Source organism: Neopsephotus bourkii, unplaced genomic scaffold (assembly GCF_033783945.1).
Source record: "Neopsephotus bourkii isolate Nb327-2 ecotype Australia unplaced genomic scaffold, CSIRO-AGI_Nbou_v1 NB_481, whole genome shotgun sequence".
Taxonomy (NCBI): domain Eukaryota; kingdom Metazoa; phylum Chordata; class Aves; order Psittaciformes; family Psittacidae; genus Neopsephotus; species Neopsephotus bourkii.
The window spans coordinates 580,589-597,175 of record NW_026900982.1 but is presented as its reverse complement, the minus strand read 5'-3'; the positions used below and the strand labels follow the sequence as shown (position 1 = coordinate 597,175).

Here is a 16,587-nt window from a genome sequence, read left to right as displayed (position 1 = left end):
CTGAAGCACCTCTGCTATGGAGACAGGCTGAGAGAGCTGGGATTGTTCAGCCTGAAGGCTCCAGGAGACCTTAGAGCAGCTTCCAGTGCCTAAAGGGGCAACAAGAAAGCTGGAGAGGGGTCTGTAGGGACAGGACAAAGGGGAATGGCTTTAAGCTGACAGAGGGGAGACTGAGATGAGCTCTTAGGCAGAAGTTCTTCCCTGTGAGGGTGCTGAGGCCCTGGCACAGGGTGCCCGGAGAAGCTGTGGCTGCCCCATCCCTGGCAGTGTTCAAGGTCAAGTTGGACGGGGCTTGGAGCAACCTGGTCTAGTGGAAGGTGTCCCTGCCCATGGCAGGGGGTTTGGAACTGGGTGAGCTTTAAGGGCCCTTCCAACCCAAACTGTTCTGTGATTTGATGATACAATTCTTGTACAGATATGTTTAGCAGTGCTCAAATAATTAAATGTTGCAATGAGTCTTGCTGCTGACCAGGTAGTGCTTTGCCAGATCTTGCTTTTGATTTCAGGATTTGCCAGAGAATCATTTAATATGTGGGACATGGGTTTTGTGGCCTGAAGTGCTGAGGTGGGAAGGGTGAGGGTGACAGCGGAAGGAACACAGCAGTAAAACATTGATTCAGAGGAGGCTTGCAAACTGTTTCATTACACTTAATGTTTTATTTTGCTGTTCCATTCCAGCATCTTAAAATGTAGAAAAGTAGGAGAGCTGCTGGAATACTACTGTAGTGTTTTATACTGGGCATTGAAAGGAAGCAGTGAACAAGATGTAAAGCTGTTTTTATAGGACTAATGTGTTCTATATTCCATAAAAGACAGTTTATGGCCGCCTTTGTTCACCTGCACTGGTTTAGTATCTCTTTTGCATTCCTGACTTGATTGTCAATATGATTTTACAATGCAGCTTTAATAAAACACAAATGTTGGCTTGCACAGTCCAGTCTTGCATGTGTGGTAAAAAAAGAGGAATGATCTGATAGCATTTAATTCTGCTGTTGTGGCAGCTTTTGTGTTGGCAAACTAGTTCTCTGAGGTTAACCAGAAACATGGGAGTGCATGAAAAGGGAACTCAGCAACTTTCTTCCTGCAAACTGAGCACAGACCAAGTGTGACCTTGATCTGGTCTTGAATTCTGCTTACTGCCAAGTTCTTTGCCTGGTGTTCCTGGTGGGAAATAATACATTGTCATGTACAAAAAGAGCAGAGTTCAAGGCAAAAATCAGTTTGGCAAACTTTGACTTTTATAGGGCAATCTGTGTGAGGCTTCCAGGAGCTGTGAAGGTGCAAACGTATAGGCAGAGAGTGAAGCAGAGTCACAGAAATGGTAAAGGGAAGACATGATACAAAACCTCTACACTTAAGATTTAGTTGAAAATCAAATAAACCCCCTACATCCTGTAATAAAACAGAAGTGGGGCACATGTAGGTGTTAAGAATCAAAATCCATGGTCATTGTCACAAGCTGCATTTGGTCTTAACAGTACCTGAAGGCAGGTAGATGGGAAATGATGGTGCTTCAGAAGGCTGAGAGTAACTTGGAGGAACCAAGTTTATCCTCAGTGCAGGGTGCAACGTTTTCAATGTGACATTCAGCATTCGGGTGTAACTTTGTGATTGGAAAATAGAACTATAAAGCCTTATCATGTCAGTTAATGCTCACTGTGAAGGTCCCTTGCATTACTGCTGTCTGAGAACTTAATCAACTGGAGAGGTTTCTTTTTTTCTTAAAAACTTGTCTCCATTTATAGGATGCTGATGAAATCAGTTCTACAGCCTGTGAGTCAGATGATGGCATTATTCCCTCAAGCCAGTCTCTGCAGAAGGTGAATAATCAAGGTGAGCTGGATTATACCTCTCTTGCTCTGTGACTCTTGTTGCTGTAGTAAAATGAGGCAGAAGAGACTAAAAAATCCCCTATGTTACCTGCTTCTCTCCAGGAGGATCAGTGCTACTGAATTCCCATGTTGTTCTGTAATACGGTGTTTAAGTAAGCTGGGCAGTAACGATGGAGATTCTGCCATCTCCCTGATGAAACCAAGTGTTAAACAGTTAAACAGTGAACTGGTTTTTGTTTTGAGATCTAACCTGCCTTTCCTCTTTGCTTTATGACAGAGCCCATTTCCAGTAAGATTTTGGAAATTCCTGCATTTGAAACAAATGGTCACATTTTTCATAGAACCACAGAATGGTTTGGGTTGGAAGGGATCTTAAAGCTCATCCAGTTCCAACCCCTCCCATGGGCAGGGACACCTTCCCCTACACTGGGTTGCTCCAAGCCCCATCCAACCTGGCCTTGAACACTGCCAGGGATGGGGCAGCCACAGCTTCTCTGGGCACCCTGTGCCAGGGCCTCACCACCCTCACAGGGAAGAACTTCTGCCCAAGAGCTCATCTCAATCTCCCCTCTGTCAGTTTAAAGCCATTCCCTCTTGTCCTGTCCCTATAGGCCCCTATTGTACAGTGTCCCTCTGCAGCTTTCCTGTTGGCCCCTTTAGGCACTGGAAGCTGCTCTAAGGTCTCCCTGGAGGCTTCTCTTTTCCCCTCCCTGCCCCTTTTATCCCTGGGATGTTCCCCTGATTCATTCCACTTTTCTTTTTCATTCTTGAGTTTTAGGCATCTGACACTGTCACTTGTTTTATCCAGACCAAGTCACATCTTTGCTGGCAGGGTACCCCCAAAGAGACTTCCCTCTAAGCCTTAGGAGCACTAATTACCAGGAAAGGAGTAATTAATCTATTTCTCACACAAGAAACACCTACATTTCTACAGGAAACCTTCTCAGCTGCCTTTGCTTGGAGGCAGACAGCAACCCATGGGTATTACATGCAGCTGCTGCCTGAAGAATTGATCCCTATCCCTTATTTCCCCCTGGCTTGTGGCTAAGTGTAGTGTTTCCCCTTATCCTTATTTCAGCCTGTTTTTTTCTGACCCTTTGCAGTGCAAGAATGCTTTTAAACTCATAAATGCCCCTATCTGCTAAGTATTACCTCTAAAGATAGAAGCACATATTATCCTTTACTCCTGATAGTCACCAAATCAAGTCCTCTATATTTCTTGTTTCAGCATTAAATTACAAACAATAATTATTATATTTCTTCTTGGGAATAACAAGTGATATATATAGAATCATAGGGTTGGAAAGGACCTTAAGATCATCCAGTTCCAACCCCCCTGCCAGGGGCAGGGACACCTCACACTAAACCATGTCACCCAAGGCTCTGTCCAGCCTGGCCTTGAACACCACCAGGGATGGAGCATTCACAACTTCCCTGGGCAGCCCATTCCAGTGCCTCACCACCCTTACAGTAAAGAACTTCTTCCTTATATCCAGTCTAAACCTCCCCTATTTAAGTTTGACCCATTACCCCTTGTCCTATTACTACAGTCCCTAATGAAGAGTCCATCCCCAGCATCATCCCTGTAGGCCCCCTTCAGACACTGGAAGGCTGCTATGAGGTCTCCACGCAGCCTTCTCTTCTCCAGGCTGAACAGCCCCAACTTTCTCAGCTGATCTTCGTACTGGAGGTGCTCCAGTCCCTTGATCATTCTTGTGGCCCTCCTCTGGACTTGTTCCAACAGTTCCTTGTCCTTTTTATGTTGAGGACACCAGAACTGCACACAATACTCCAAGTGAGGTCTCACGAGAGCAGAGTAGAGGGGCAGGATCACCTCCTTCGACCTGCTGGTCACACTCCTTTTGATGCAGCCCAGGATACGGTTGGCTTTCTGGGCTGGAGCACACATTGAAGCTGGTTCATGTTCATTTTCTCATTGACCAGCACCCCCAAGTCCTTCTCCACAGGACTGCTCTGAATCTCTTCTCTGCCCAACCTGTAGCTGTGCCTGGGATTGCTCCGACCCAGGTGTAGGACCTTGCACTTGGCATGGTTAAACTTCATGAGGTTGGCATCAGCCCACCTCACAAGCATGTCAGGGTCCCTCTGGATGGCATTCCTTCCCTCCAGCGTATCCACCGAACCACACAGCTTGGTGTCATTGGCAAACTTGCTGAGGGCACACTCAATCCCACTGTCCATGTCAGCGACAAAGTTGTTGAACAAGTCTGGTCCCAACACCGATCCCTGAGGGACACCACTCGTTACTGGTCTCCAGCCGGACATTGAGCCATCGACCAAAACTCTTTGTGTGCGGCCATCCAGCCAGTTCTTTATCCACTGAGTGGTCCACCTATCAAATTGATGTCTCTCCAATGTAGAGACAAGGATGTCATGCGGGACAGTGTGAAACACTTTGCACAAGTCCAGGTAGATGACATCAGCTGCTCTACCTCGTGCATCAGTTCCATCATAGAAGGCCACCAAATTGGTCAGGCAGGATTTCCCCTTAGTGAAGCCATGCTGTCTGTCACCAAGCACCTTGTTGTTTTTCATGTGCCTTAGCATGCCTTCCAGGAGAATCTGCTCCAAGATTTTGCCAGGCACAGAGCTGAGACTGACTGGTCTGTAATTCCCTGGGTCATCCATTTTCCCCTTTTTGAAAATGGGGGTTATATTACTCTTAAAAAAAGATTTAAAAAGAAGATTAAAAAAAGAAGATATGTTGCTTAAATATTTTTTATTAAAGCAAAATAATGTGTTGGCTTCTACCTGCTGTCTCATCTTCCAAGTATGAACTAACATGTGCCAGTATGTTTGCAGAAGCTGAGGTCATGTTATTTTGTCCTAATTTCCTGGTTTCTCCGTTTTTCCCTTTTAAAAATAGGCAGCACTCTTGATTCCAGTCCCAGCAGCCCTGGGTTGAGTCAGTCCTTATGAGCCTGTAAAGGTCTAATTCATCTGTGTGTGCCCTTGACATCTTTCCCCAGCTGTTGAAGTTTATCTCCTTTTGGTCTTAATTGTGCTGATGCTCACATCTCGTTCTTTTATTAATGACTGAAATGAAAAGGCAGTACATGGTCTTGTCATTGTTTGTTATCTGGTTTTAGTGTTTCCTCCTCTTTTGTAGCAAAACGTGGGTTTTCTTTTGTTGCATGGTGCCACTGCCTCCCTAGGTGCAGCTCACTTTACAGTCTGGCATTTCTGCTTTCAGCCCTTCGTCGTGTTGCCCTGCTCTCCCCTGGTTTCTATTCCCTTTGTGATTCCTTGAATTTCCAGTGAGAGAAGAAGTCACGATTTAGCTGTGTTTGTGTCTCATTTCACTTTGTTCTGGCACATCTGGTCTTAATCTGTTTCCTGAAGAAATTACCGGCAGTCCTGAGCTGTTGGGGTTTTTTACACAACCCCCCTGCTTTCCTCTTGCTTCACATGGGACCATATTTATCAGCTTTTTGGAAGTTAGTGAAGCCTGTTATTGAAGGTCAACTCTTTCTGTGCCTCCTCCTCATCCCGAGGAGTGGCGTGCTCCCTCCTGCAGCTGCTGCTCTTCCTGCTAACTCTAGTTCTGGATAAAAGACTCCTCTAGCTGTGATTTCCACCTGCTTGTAAAGCTGTTGCCATCGTATTTCCAGACATCACCTGCATTTGCCTGCTGGGACCTTTCCAAAGAAGTGTCTTGGCACTTTAAGCTCCTGCGTTTCTAGGAATCTGTAGGCTTTTTATTGTTTATTAGCATCTTCATGACTCTTTATGATCTTTCCCACTGCTGATGTGAACAAGATACTTTCTATTATGCACAGCTTCCTAGAAATCGGTTCATTTTCATGGCATGTTTTTTTGGAGGCTGTTATAGCCACTCTTCTGCTTGCAGATGTTACTAAATTTCTGTTAATTCCTAAGAATCATAGAAATACAGAATGATTTGGGTTGGAGGGGACCTTAAAGCTCATCCAGTTCCAACCCCTGCCACAAGCAGGGACACCTTCCACTAGACCAGGTTGTGCCAAGCCCCGTCCAACCTGGCCTTGAACACTGCCAGGGATGGGGCAGCCACAGCTTCTCTGGGCAACCTGTGCCAGGGCCTCACCACCCTCATAGGGAAGAACTTCTGCCTAAGATCTCATCTCAGTCTCCCTTCTGTCAGGTTAAAGCCATTCCCCCTTGTCATGTCCCTACAGGCCCTTGTTGGAAGTCCCTCTCCAGATTGTTTTCAGCCTTTTTAGGGACTGGAAGTTGCTCTGTGTGAACGTGGTCAAAATACGATAGCATAAAGCAGTCTAGTGCCTAAACTTTTTATCCTTGAGGAGAAAAAGAAACCAAGCTAGTATTTCTGGGGGTTCTTTTTTGTTGTTGTTTGGGTTGGGTTTTTTTTGCTTTGCTGACCAGAGTCTTTGTGACATTATCCTAAAACTTGCAGCTCGTGTGCTGTAACTTAGTGGTTAACCTACCACTTCCCAACTTCTTGAGGCTAAAGAAGCTGTAGGCTCAGGTTGCCTTAGCCAAAATAATGGGAAATGGGGAAACTTCTGCTTTATTAACACTTAATTAGGAGGCACGGAAGCACTAAACTACTTCAGCAGAAATTTCTGATTCCTGGTTCTGATGTGAGAGGGGAAAAAACTGGACACCTCGATCAACATCACTTCCAATGCATTCAAGGTGATTGCATTATGGCTGGATTCCACTCATGGACATCTTTCAATCCTGCATCATCAACGTCTTCCCAGTACTCTCTGAATCTCTTGTCTATAGAGTTCATTTCCACTGTTGTATATCATTTGGGATTGTAGTGATAGGACAAGGGGTAACGGGTTAAAACTTAAACAGGGGAACTTTAGTTTGGATATAAGGAAGAAATTCTTTACTGTAAGGGTGGTGAGGCACTGGAATGGGTTGCCCAGAGAAGTAGTGAATGCTCCATCTCTAGTGGTGTTCAAGGCCAGGTTGGACGGAGCCTTTGGTGGCATGGTTTAGTGTGAGGTGTCCCTGCCCATGGCAGGGGGCCTGGAACTAGATGATCTTAAGGTCCTTTCCAACCCTAACTATTCTATGATTTTTGCAGTCTTACTGGTGTTTGAATGTTTGTTTCCATGTATCAGTGAGTTCTGATGCTAAAAAGAATTCTAAACCACTGTAACTTTGTGTGTCTTTTCCAGCATCTCCTTCAAAGGCTGTCGTCTACCCCATATTCAGCTCATCCCCCACCAGCAAGAAAAGGTAGGCTACTCTTTGCTAAGTCTCTCCAAGAATGATTAGATATTTCATATCTGCAAAATCATTATTTTTTTAAGTATACTAATTCTTAATATGACGATTTAGCTTTCTCCCAGTCTTTGCAAGGTTTGAAAGTTTGAGGGTGACTTGGCTTGGTGGGGAGAGGGGGTGTGTTGGTTTGTTTCTTCGTTTGCTTGTTTTTAAGAGAAGATGCAAGATTAAATTTGTGTTGGTTTAGAGGAGTTCTAGTGTGTGAATAAGGAAATACATGCTTTCTTACTGTCTGTAGTACTTTTTGCTTGTGAATTTGTACATATTCCAGTGCCTAAAGGGGCTGACAAAAAAGCTGGAGAGGGACTTCTTGCAAACGCCTGTAGGGATAGGACAAGGGGAAATGACCTTAAAGTGAAAAAGGGGAGGTTTAGATGAGCTCTTAGGCAGAAGTTCTTCCCTGTGGGGTTGGTGAGGCCCTGGCACAGGGTGCCCAGAGAAGCTGTGGCTGCCCCATCCCTGGCAGTGTTCAAGGCCTGGTAGGACCTCAGGGGCTTGAAGTGACCTGGTCTAGTGGAAGGTGTCCCTGCTCGTGGCAGGGGTTGGAATGAGATGAGATTTAAGATCCCTTCGAACCCAAACCATGCTATGGGTTGATGATTCTATAAGAAACAATGAACCTTGTGGCATAGAGGGATTGGTTTGGCAATGAGTTTAAAGAACATGGGTATTCTTTCTGGTCAGGTGAAGTTTGTTCTGCACTGACTTTTTTAACCTGAGATACTTGAGTATGGCAGCACTAGGTAGCAGCATGCTCAGCAGTGTTGATCCAGGTTGATCCAGACCAAAGACAAGACAGAAGTTGCTATAAAAATGGGTGAAAAGGATGTATGGAAGCAGCTGTTTCTCTTCCAGTGTCCCGTGCTCACATGAGCTGGTATTTTCAAAGCCTGCAAGATGATGTTTGATATTTAGTGTGATGTAAATGAAACAAGCCTGTGAAGTTTGCTTTTTGATTCTATAAAAAGCATGGTAGTGCTAAATTGCTTGCAAGCACTGGAACTCTTTACTCCTCAGGTGTAACTGTACAACCTGGTGTCCGAGTTTCCAATTAGCTTATTCAGTTAATTTGCCGTCATACTCTTAGACCTCTAGTGGAAAAAAGACTTGTTTTCCCATGCAAGAACCAGGGCTGCATGTCCCTCTCCCATATTGGATCAACTTCTTGATATACTTTGTTAACTATAAAAGCATTCTGAGTTTATTTTGAACATAAAAATCCCCACTTAAAGTTGCTCTGAAAAGAGCCAAAATAAACTTTGCAAAACTTGTCACGCTACTGTAGTCCTCTGCCACAGAAGTGTTGAAAGAGAGATCTGATTGCAATATTTGCTTTGCTTCCTCATGTGGCTTTTCAAATACCTTCCGTGGTGCAAGTGGAACCCTGGAATGTGTGGAAATCCTGGTGTTTGTGATTAGCTGAAGCTCAGTCTTGGATTTGCAGTTGTCTCCTGGGAAGCTGATGAGCACAAGCGTTTTCTCCATGAAGTCTCTGCTTTGGAAATTCTCCTTAGTATCCAAGCCTATAAAATTGTTTAGTGTAGCTCTAAATTAATTCTGTGTTAAGATTTGCTGCTCACCCGTTACAATTTCCTGCTCTGAGTTGGCTTAAGAAATGCCACCTTAGGCATAGAAGCCTGAAGGTAGGTTAGAAAAAACTGTGCCATTATTATCATCCCTAACAACATGATTCTCTGTAGCTGAAGCCTACGCTGTAAAAATCCATGTAAATCCTCCATGTCTACATGGGAATAGGAGCAATTCCTCCTGGCCATGGCTCGGTCTGCTCCCCTCTGTGGGAGGTTGGTCCTGTGAGGAGGTAGAGCAGAGCTCAGCCCCAGCACCAAGGGCTTTCCCAAGAGGTTCTCATTCCCTGCTCTAAAGGGGTGTTAGCATGAGGGCCTGGAGCTTATGGTGGTGCAGTTCTGTGTCAAGCTTTTGGGGCCCCAACATAAGAAGGACGTGGAGCTGTTGGAGTGAGTCCACAGGAGGCCATAAAGATGCTCTGATGGCTGAAGCATCTCTGCTATGGAGACAGGCTGAGAGAGCTGGGCTTGTTCAGCCTGGAGAAGAGAAGGCTGCAGGGAGATCTTAGAGCAGCTTCCAGTACCTAAAAGGGCTGACAAGAAAGCTGAAGAGGGGCTTTTGACAAGGGCCTGCAGGGACAGGACGAGGGGGAATGGCTTTAACCTGACAGAGGGGAGACTGAGATGAGATCTTAGGCAGAAGTTGTTCCCTGTGAGGGTGGTGAGGCCGTGGCACAGGTTGCCCAGAGAAGCTGTGGCTGCCCCATCCCTGGCAGTGTTCAAGGCCAGGTTGGATGGGGCTTGGAGCAACCTGGTCTAGTGGAAGGTGTCCCTGCCCATGGCAGGGGGTGGAACTGGATGAGCTTTAAGGTCCCTTCCAACCCAAACCATTCTGTGGTTCTGTGACTTGGGCACCTATTTCTTCACCTGCAGTTTCCGTGCTCTGTGGACCTTGCCCTCTGCTTCTCAGTTAGTTGTGTATCTCCTGACTGTTCAAAGAGCTGCTTAATTTTCAGTATCTGGGAGATGGGGTGGCTGTGGATGTGGGAGAGGTGCTTAATTAAGTTATTTAACTTTTGATGTAATAGTAGCTCTTCCTGGAGCCCCCTCCTACTCTCCTTCCTCCAGAAGAGCTGACACCATGGCTGTTGAGAAGCTTTGCTGTATCTTTCCTACTTTGAGGTGTTCTGTGGTAAAAGTCACTACCCAATTATGTTAACCAGTGCCTAATTTTCATCTCTCTGAAATGATTTTCAGGACACAGGCTGCACTGGATGAAGCGGCTCCTCCATTTGGATCCAGCCCACCTGCAAAAACATCTCACACCTTGCAGAAAAACAAGAAAGCAAAAGAACTCTGCAAGCGTTCCAGAGACCAGATGATCATTGTAAGGTTCCCCTTAGGGCACGCTGGGTTCTCTCCATGCTGAGGACATAAGAAACAGGCCTTGAGGCTCACTGAGAAGTAGATTTTCAACCCAATCACACTGCAATGACCGTAACAGGGCAGTGATTAACATAGTTCGCACTAGACTAGGACAGGGTAGTAGCTAGGAAATACATTGTTATGGTTTCACTGGGACTAACGCTTTATTACACTTTGGAGTTCAAAGCAGGTTTATGGAACATGATATTAAAGAGAAGAAAAAAAATAAAGCTAAAGGAAAACTCAGCCAAGCCTGTATGGATGCTATAGGAATGAATTTGGCTGGAAAACTTCCCTTCCCCATGGCTTCCCAGCCTGCCGTTTGAGCAGAGTCAGCATAGCACTGCAACCACAGCATCGAGCATCAGCCAGGGCAGCACTGGAGCAGCAATGAGCAGCCCTCTTTGGCAGCTCTATGGCTGCCTTCCTGATGTTGCCCTGCAGCATGGTGCACTGCTCATGGAGCAGGAGGAAGCAGTGTTACTGAGGCTCCTGTGTCGTGCAGCCATCACATCTGTGGGTTTCCAGAACATATGCCCTCAGTGACGAGTAAGTTTTTTAGTGAATCATTTGTTCTCACTTGGTAACATGCAGATGTTTTCAAGCCTGTTTCCTGAGGGAATGGGGCTTATGTGATCATTCTTTTCAGCTGAGCTGCCCTTTCTAGCACCTTTTGAGCTGTTTGCATGATTTCTGTCAAATTTGAGACCTCACAGATACAAATTTTTGAGTGTTTTGGAAACTGGTCCCTGTGGAAGGAAGAAATCCAGAGGAGTGCCTGTGCTGAGAGGAAAGCAGCAGTGTGTGCTCAGCAGCCCTTGCTACCCCGCACATGGCCAGCCACGAGCTGTAGCCCTGCCTGGCTGCGACCGTGAATGACAGGCTGCGGGTACTGTGCAATGCAGGGAACCTCAAATGTCCTATATGTGGGATGATTGGAAGGGAAGGCAACTTCCGCAGCAGCAGACAGTGCAGGAAAGGAGCCCTTAATGTACCAGGCTTCAATTCACCTCACTACTTATAGGATCACAAGGTAGTTTGGGTTGAAAAGGACCTTAAAGCTCATCCAGTCCCAACCCCTTGTCACAGGCAGGGACACCTTCCACTAGACCAGGTTGTTCCAAGCCCTGTCCTACTTGGCCTTGAACACTGCCAGGGATGGGGCAGCCACAGCTTCTCTGGGCAACCTGTGCCAGGGCCTCACCACCCTCACAGGGAAGAATTTCTGCCTAAGATCTCATCTCAGTCTCCCCTCTGTCAGGTTAAAGCCATTCCCCCTTGTCCTGTCCCTGCAGGCCCTTGTCTAAAGCCCCTCTCCAGCTCTTTTTGTTGGTGCCTTTAGGCTCTGGAGCTGCTCTAAGGTCTCCCCAGAGCCTTCTCTTCTCCAGGCTGAACAAGCCCAGCTCTCTCAGCCTGGCTCCATAGCAGAGATGCTCCAGCCCTCGGAGCATCTTTGCGGCCTCCTCTGGACTCACTCCAACAGCTCCACATCCTTCTTATGTTGGGGCCCGAGAGCTGGATGCAGGACTGCAGCAGCTCTATCCTCAAACTGCTGCTTGCATGTGACCAGGCATCCAAAGAGCGTTCTGCTCTCTGCTTGCACAACTGACATTCAGTTCTTTTTCTTCCCCTCCCTGTGTCCTAAGAGATAAAACCGATGTTATTTCTAGATAACTGATGGAAAGACTACCCAGAGTTTTCCTTTAGTTTATAAGGGTTTTTTGTTGGGCTCTTCTACGTTGTTTCCTCAGTGAGGATATTGCTGATCTATTTCAAGGCTTCTTCGGAATAACATGTTCACTGTGTTCCCTGGGTAATTCATGCTGGGTAGTTCAAATTTTCTGCAAATAAGCAAAAGCTTTTTGTCCCCTTCACAAATTCAAATGAAAACAAGAAACTTGCTCTAGTGGAAGGTGTCCCTGCCAGTGGCAGGGGGATAGGAACTAGATAATGACTTTAAGGTCCCTTCCAACCCAAACCATTCTGTTATTCTATGAAAACAAATACTTCAATCTTTAATGATTGTTACTAGAACCAATTCTCAACCTCATTCTTTAAACTGAACATGATTTTGAACAGCTTCAAGGCGTTTTAACTGGCTCCCTGTCTCACTAGGATGCTGGTCAGAAACATTTCGGGGCCATAGTTTGCAAGTCGTGTGGCATGATCTACACCGCTGCTAGCCCGGAGGATGAAGCCCAGCACATCCAGCACCACGAGAGATTCCTCGAGGGCCTCCGATACGTGGTAAGGCAATGGCTGCACTCGCAGCTCGGCTGAAGAAGATGGGGAGGAGATGTGCCATAGCCAGGAACAGCCACAGGCAAAGGGTTTATCATCCTGAGGGGAGGTTAAAGTGCAAGTTAGGCAGATCCAGTGACTGTCTGCCTTCATCAGTTTGATGAGTGTGACTTGACTTTATTCCTGAAAGCCCCAGCAGGTCAGATTACAGCTTCATCTGCCAGGGCCTTCGCTGAATCACTTCCTCTCTCTTGCTAGACCACTAACTTGTTGTTTGGCTTTTCTTTCCCCTGTGTGGCAGGGTTGGAAGAAAGAACGGGTTGTGGCAGAGTTCTGGGATGGGAAAGTTGTATTGATTCTTCCAGATGACCCCAAATATGCCGTCAAGAAGGTACTTGTTTGTTTATTTTGGGGGTTTATGTTGTAGATCAGCTTTCTGCTGGCTCAGCTCCCAGAACAACCTCAGTGCTTGATCGTGCATCGTTTGCCAGTGCACGGGGTAAACAGGAGAGGCAAGTGGGGCTGTGGCAGCAGGCCGGGTTGCTGGGAACACCCTCCCTGACCCCTCCCTCACCCTGCTCCCTGCACTGAAGCTCTTGTTCTTACATGACCAACATAACCCAGTCCTTTCCCCTCCGACTTGGGATGAAGGGCAGGCATAGAGGGACTATGGCACGGAGATCGTTCTTGAATATTATCTACAGTTAGAGGGCTCCTGTGGAGTGGGGAAGCACTTTGTTTAAAATTGCTCTAAAGTGCTTCTACTTATTTTAGGGGGGAAAATCATATATTTACATAATGTGGCCTATATATCTATGCCACACTAGCTATGTGTGCAGCGAGCCCTCAGTATGGTGGGGAGCTGCAGAGCATTTCACAGCTTCATCGTGAAGTCTGACCTTGTGAAAAAACAGGATTATCTGGGGGAATGAGACCCTTGTTCTGACAGGTTTCACACACAGTCAAAGAATGTGTTAGTACTAAATGTGCTCCTCTCTCTCTGGTTTTGTTGCTTTAGGCAGAAGATGTGCGAGAGATTGTTGATAACGAATTGGGATTTAAACAAGTTTCTTTGAGGTGCCCAGCCAAGACTAAAATATACTTGTTTGTGGCCAATGAGAAGATGGTTGTTGGGTGCTTAGTTGCTGAATCCATCAAGCAGGTACATGATATTAATTGTATGGGAGAGGGTGATATTGCAGGGTAACAATGGGGTGAACAAGGCCAAGTGCAAAGTCCTGCACTTGGGTCGGGACAATCACAAGCACAGGCTGGGGGAGACTGGGTTGAGAGCAGCCCTGAGGAGAAGGACTTGGGGTGTTGCTCAGTGAGAAGCTCAGCATGACCCAGCAGTGTGTGCTTGAGCCCAGAAACCAACTGTGTCCTGGGCTGCATCATCAGCAGCGTGACCAGCAGGTCGAGGGAGAGGATTCTTCTCTGCTTTGGTGAGATCCCCCCTGCAGTCCTGCAACCAGCTCTGGTGCCCCAACGTAAGAAGGATGTGGAGGTGTTGGAGTGAGTCCAGAGGAGGCCACGAAGATGCTCTGAGGGCTGGAGCATCTCTGCTATGGAGACAGGCTGAGAGAGCTGGGCTGGTTCAGCCTGGGGAAGAGAAGGCTCCAGGGAGACCTTAGAGCAGCTTCCAGTGCCTAAAAGGGCCAACAAAAAAAGCTGTAGAGGAGCTTTTGACAATGGCCTGTGGGGACAGGACAAGGGGGAATGGCTTTAAACTGGCAGAGGGGAGACTGAGATGAGATCTTAGGAAGAAGTTGTTCCCTGTGAAGGTGGTGAGGCCCTGGCACAGGTTGCCCAGAGAAGCTGTGGCTGCCCCATCCCTGGCAGTGTTCAAGGCCAGGCTGGACAGAGCTTGGAGCAGCCTGGTCTAGTGGAAGGTGCCCCTGCCCATGGCAGGGGTTGGAACTGGATGAGCTTTAAGGTCCTTTTCAACCCAAACCATTCTGTGATTCTATGAAGTTGCAGCCTGTTAACAGGGGCTGTTGGCATAAGGCTGCATATTGGAAATCCCAGCTTAGCACAGGAGGTGGGAAAATAAAACTAAGGAAATAAACAAAAAAAAGTCACCCATAAAACAAAAACAAAAGAAAAAGGAACTGAAGAAAAAGCCTGTACTTTTGCCAGGGGGATGTTGGCAGCAGTTAGCTGGGTTTGCATGGCTGATGCTGCGGTGTCTGCCCCTGGTTCAGGTGAGGTTGTGTGTTGTGTCCTGCCTCACAGAAGAACTAGAGGAAAGGCTGGGAGCACAGGAAGGTACATGCATCCTTTGGGAATGATTCCTCTGCTCATCCCTGCAGGCTTTCCGGGTGCTGTGTGAGCCAGGATCTGTGCCGGGATCACCAGGACAGGACGCGCTCCAAACTCAGCGGGCCTGGCGCTGCTCCACAGAGCCAGAACCTGCCATCTGCGGCGTGAGCAGGATCTGGGTGTTCGGCCCCAGGCGTGGGAAGGGCATCGCCCGGCGCATGGTGGATGTGGTGAGGTACGGAGCAGCGGGGAGCGAGGGTCCTGGCTGGGGTTTATCCCTGTAGAGGGAAAAGCGACGACCGCAGCAAGAAGTGTTGAGACAGAACTTAAGGGAAGGAAGAAATGTGTCTTGCTGAGCAAGTCTGGAATCCCCACTTGGCAGTGGAAGGATATCATGTGGACAGATTTCTATGTATATCTGATATTTAAATGATTTAGAATCTGACACAAGCATGGGCCAAGCTGTTAACTGCTGGGTACAAGCAGAGTGCGGAGCTACACAGCCTGGCTTTCCAAGAGACACTGCTTTTTTTGGGGGGGGGAATATATTTCTTTTTTTTACTGGATAATTCGATGGGCCAAAACCCTTGACATTTTTTCAGGCAGGAAATTCTGAGCTTTTCAAGCTCAGAGCAAACTGAGACAAAGACTAATGAGGGGAAGTTTTTATGGGCTGCGTTGGGGCTGAGCTTGGGAGTCCAAGCGCCTGTAGCAGCGCATCTCTTCTCTGTTGTATCTGCTCCCTATCTGTGTATAAAATACAGCTGTATGAAGTCTATGAGTACATATATATATTAATATATATCGTCATACATGAGTGTATTTGGAGCTTGGTATTCTGAAAATTCATCAGCCCATGTTCAGCCTTGCTTTCTCCTGTGGTTAGTGGTTGATGTACCACCTCTGTGACATGATACCTCCCAGCCCCACAGGACCTGCCAGGTTAGACTGGGCTTTGAACAGCCTGGTCTAGTGGAAGGTGTCCCTGCCTGTGGCAGGGATTGGAACTGGATGAGCTTTGAGGTCCCTTCCAACCCAAACAGTTCTGTGATTCAATGATTCTGACTGTGGGTGCCCCCAAAAGCTGAACTTCATTTTGGAACAGCTCCAAGATACTGAACCAAAACCTCTGTGTTCTCATATAGAACTGCACCTGTGGGTTTTCTGCTTGTATGTGATCTTAAATTACCCTTCTTCCTAATTTTAAACTGGCTCCCGATTACACCAGAATCCACAAACCAACTGGGATCTTGCACTGATCGCTGGTTTCAAAGCAAAGTAAAGCACTAACAGCTCCCTGCAGCAGAGGGAAGGGAGGGGAAACACCAGTGTGTGTTTCAGGTATTGGATGAAGCAGCCAGCAGGTGTTTGCCATGTGCTGATAGCTCTGCTCTCTTTCAGGAGCACATTCATGTACGGCTGCTACCTGAGCACTGAGGAAATCGCCTTCTCTGACCCAACGCCGGATGGCAAGCTGTTTGCCACGAAATACTGCCGGACCCCCAACTTCCTCGTTTACAACTTCATTTATAACAACTGAATCGACTTAGTGATTTCACATTGGGGTTTGTTGAAATCACCCAAGATAGTTTGTGTGGCTTAAAGTAACACTTGAATGTTGTTACCTGGCCAAATGCTGTTTTCCTGCTGAGCGTTAGTTCTTCCTCCCCTGTGAAGGGGAGAGGGTCACTTTGTGTACAGAGTTGTGTTAGATTTTAGTGCAACCTTGCTTGGATTTCAGGTGGGTTTGTTTCTTTTAAAACTGAATTCTATTACAAATAACTTAATTTTGTTGAAAGGTTTAATTAATATAAAGATTGCTCTTTCCTTCTTTATGTGTGGATACGTAATTCTGAGTGCAGTGTGGTAAAGGGCTTTGTGTGGGATAGGAGCCTCAGTACATGCAGCTAGTATATTTATGTACAGAGGAGTAGGAAATGTGTTTTAGTCTCGATCTTACACCCTCTTTTCCCAGCCTGTAGTGTCAGAAAACCTTTTCCTTGAGCAGGCAGCTGCTCTCCCTTGATAATACTCTG

The 16,587-nt window shown here is 46.8% G+C and overlaps 1 protein-coding gene across 2 annotated transcripts in view; it reads left to right on the top strand.

Annotated features, from left to right (window-relative positions):
* ESCO2 (establishment of sister chromatid cohesion N-acetyltransferase 2) overlaps positions 1 to 16,386 on the top strand; it is a 248,206-nt gene extending 231,820 nt beyond the window's left edge. For both annotated transcript variants that reach the window (XM_061350191.1, XM_061350190.1), the window contains exons 4-11: positions 1,746 to 1,833; positions 6,989 to 7,049; positions 9,881 to 10,010; positions 12,164 to 12,295; positions 12,591 to 12,680; positions 13,308 to 13,451; positions 14,602 to 14,786; positions 15,953 to 16,386. In XM_061350191.1, the coding sequence (XP_061206175.1) occupies positions 1,746 to 1,833; positions 6,989 to 7,049; positions 9,881 to 10,010; positions 12,164 to 12,295; positions 12,591 to 12,680; positions 13,308 to 13,451; positions 14,602 to 14,786; positions 15,953 to 16,091 (969 nt within the window). In that variant the 3' untranslated portion in view covers positions 16,092 to 16,386. The remainder of the gene's footprint in view (positions 1 to 1,745; positions 1,834 to 6,988; positions 7,050 to 9,880; positions 10,011 to 12,163; positions 12,296 to 12,590; positions 12,681 to 13,307; positions 13,452 to 14,601; positions 14,787 to 15,952) is intronic.
* The last annotated feature ends 201 nt before the right edge of the window (positions 16,387 to 16,587 follow it).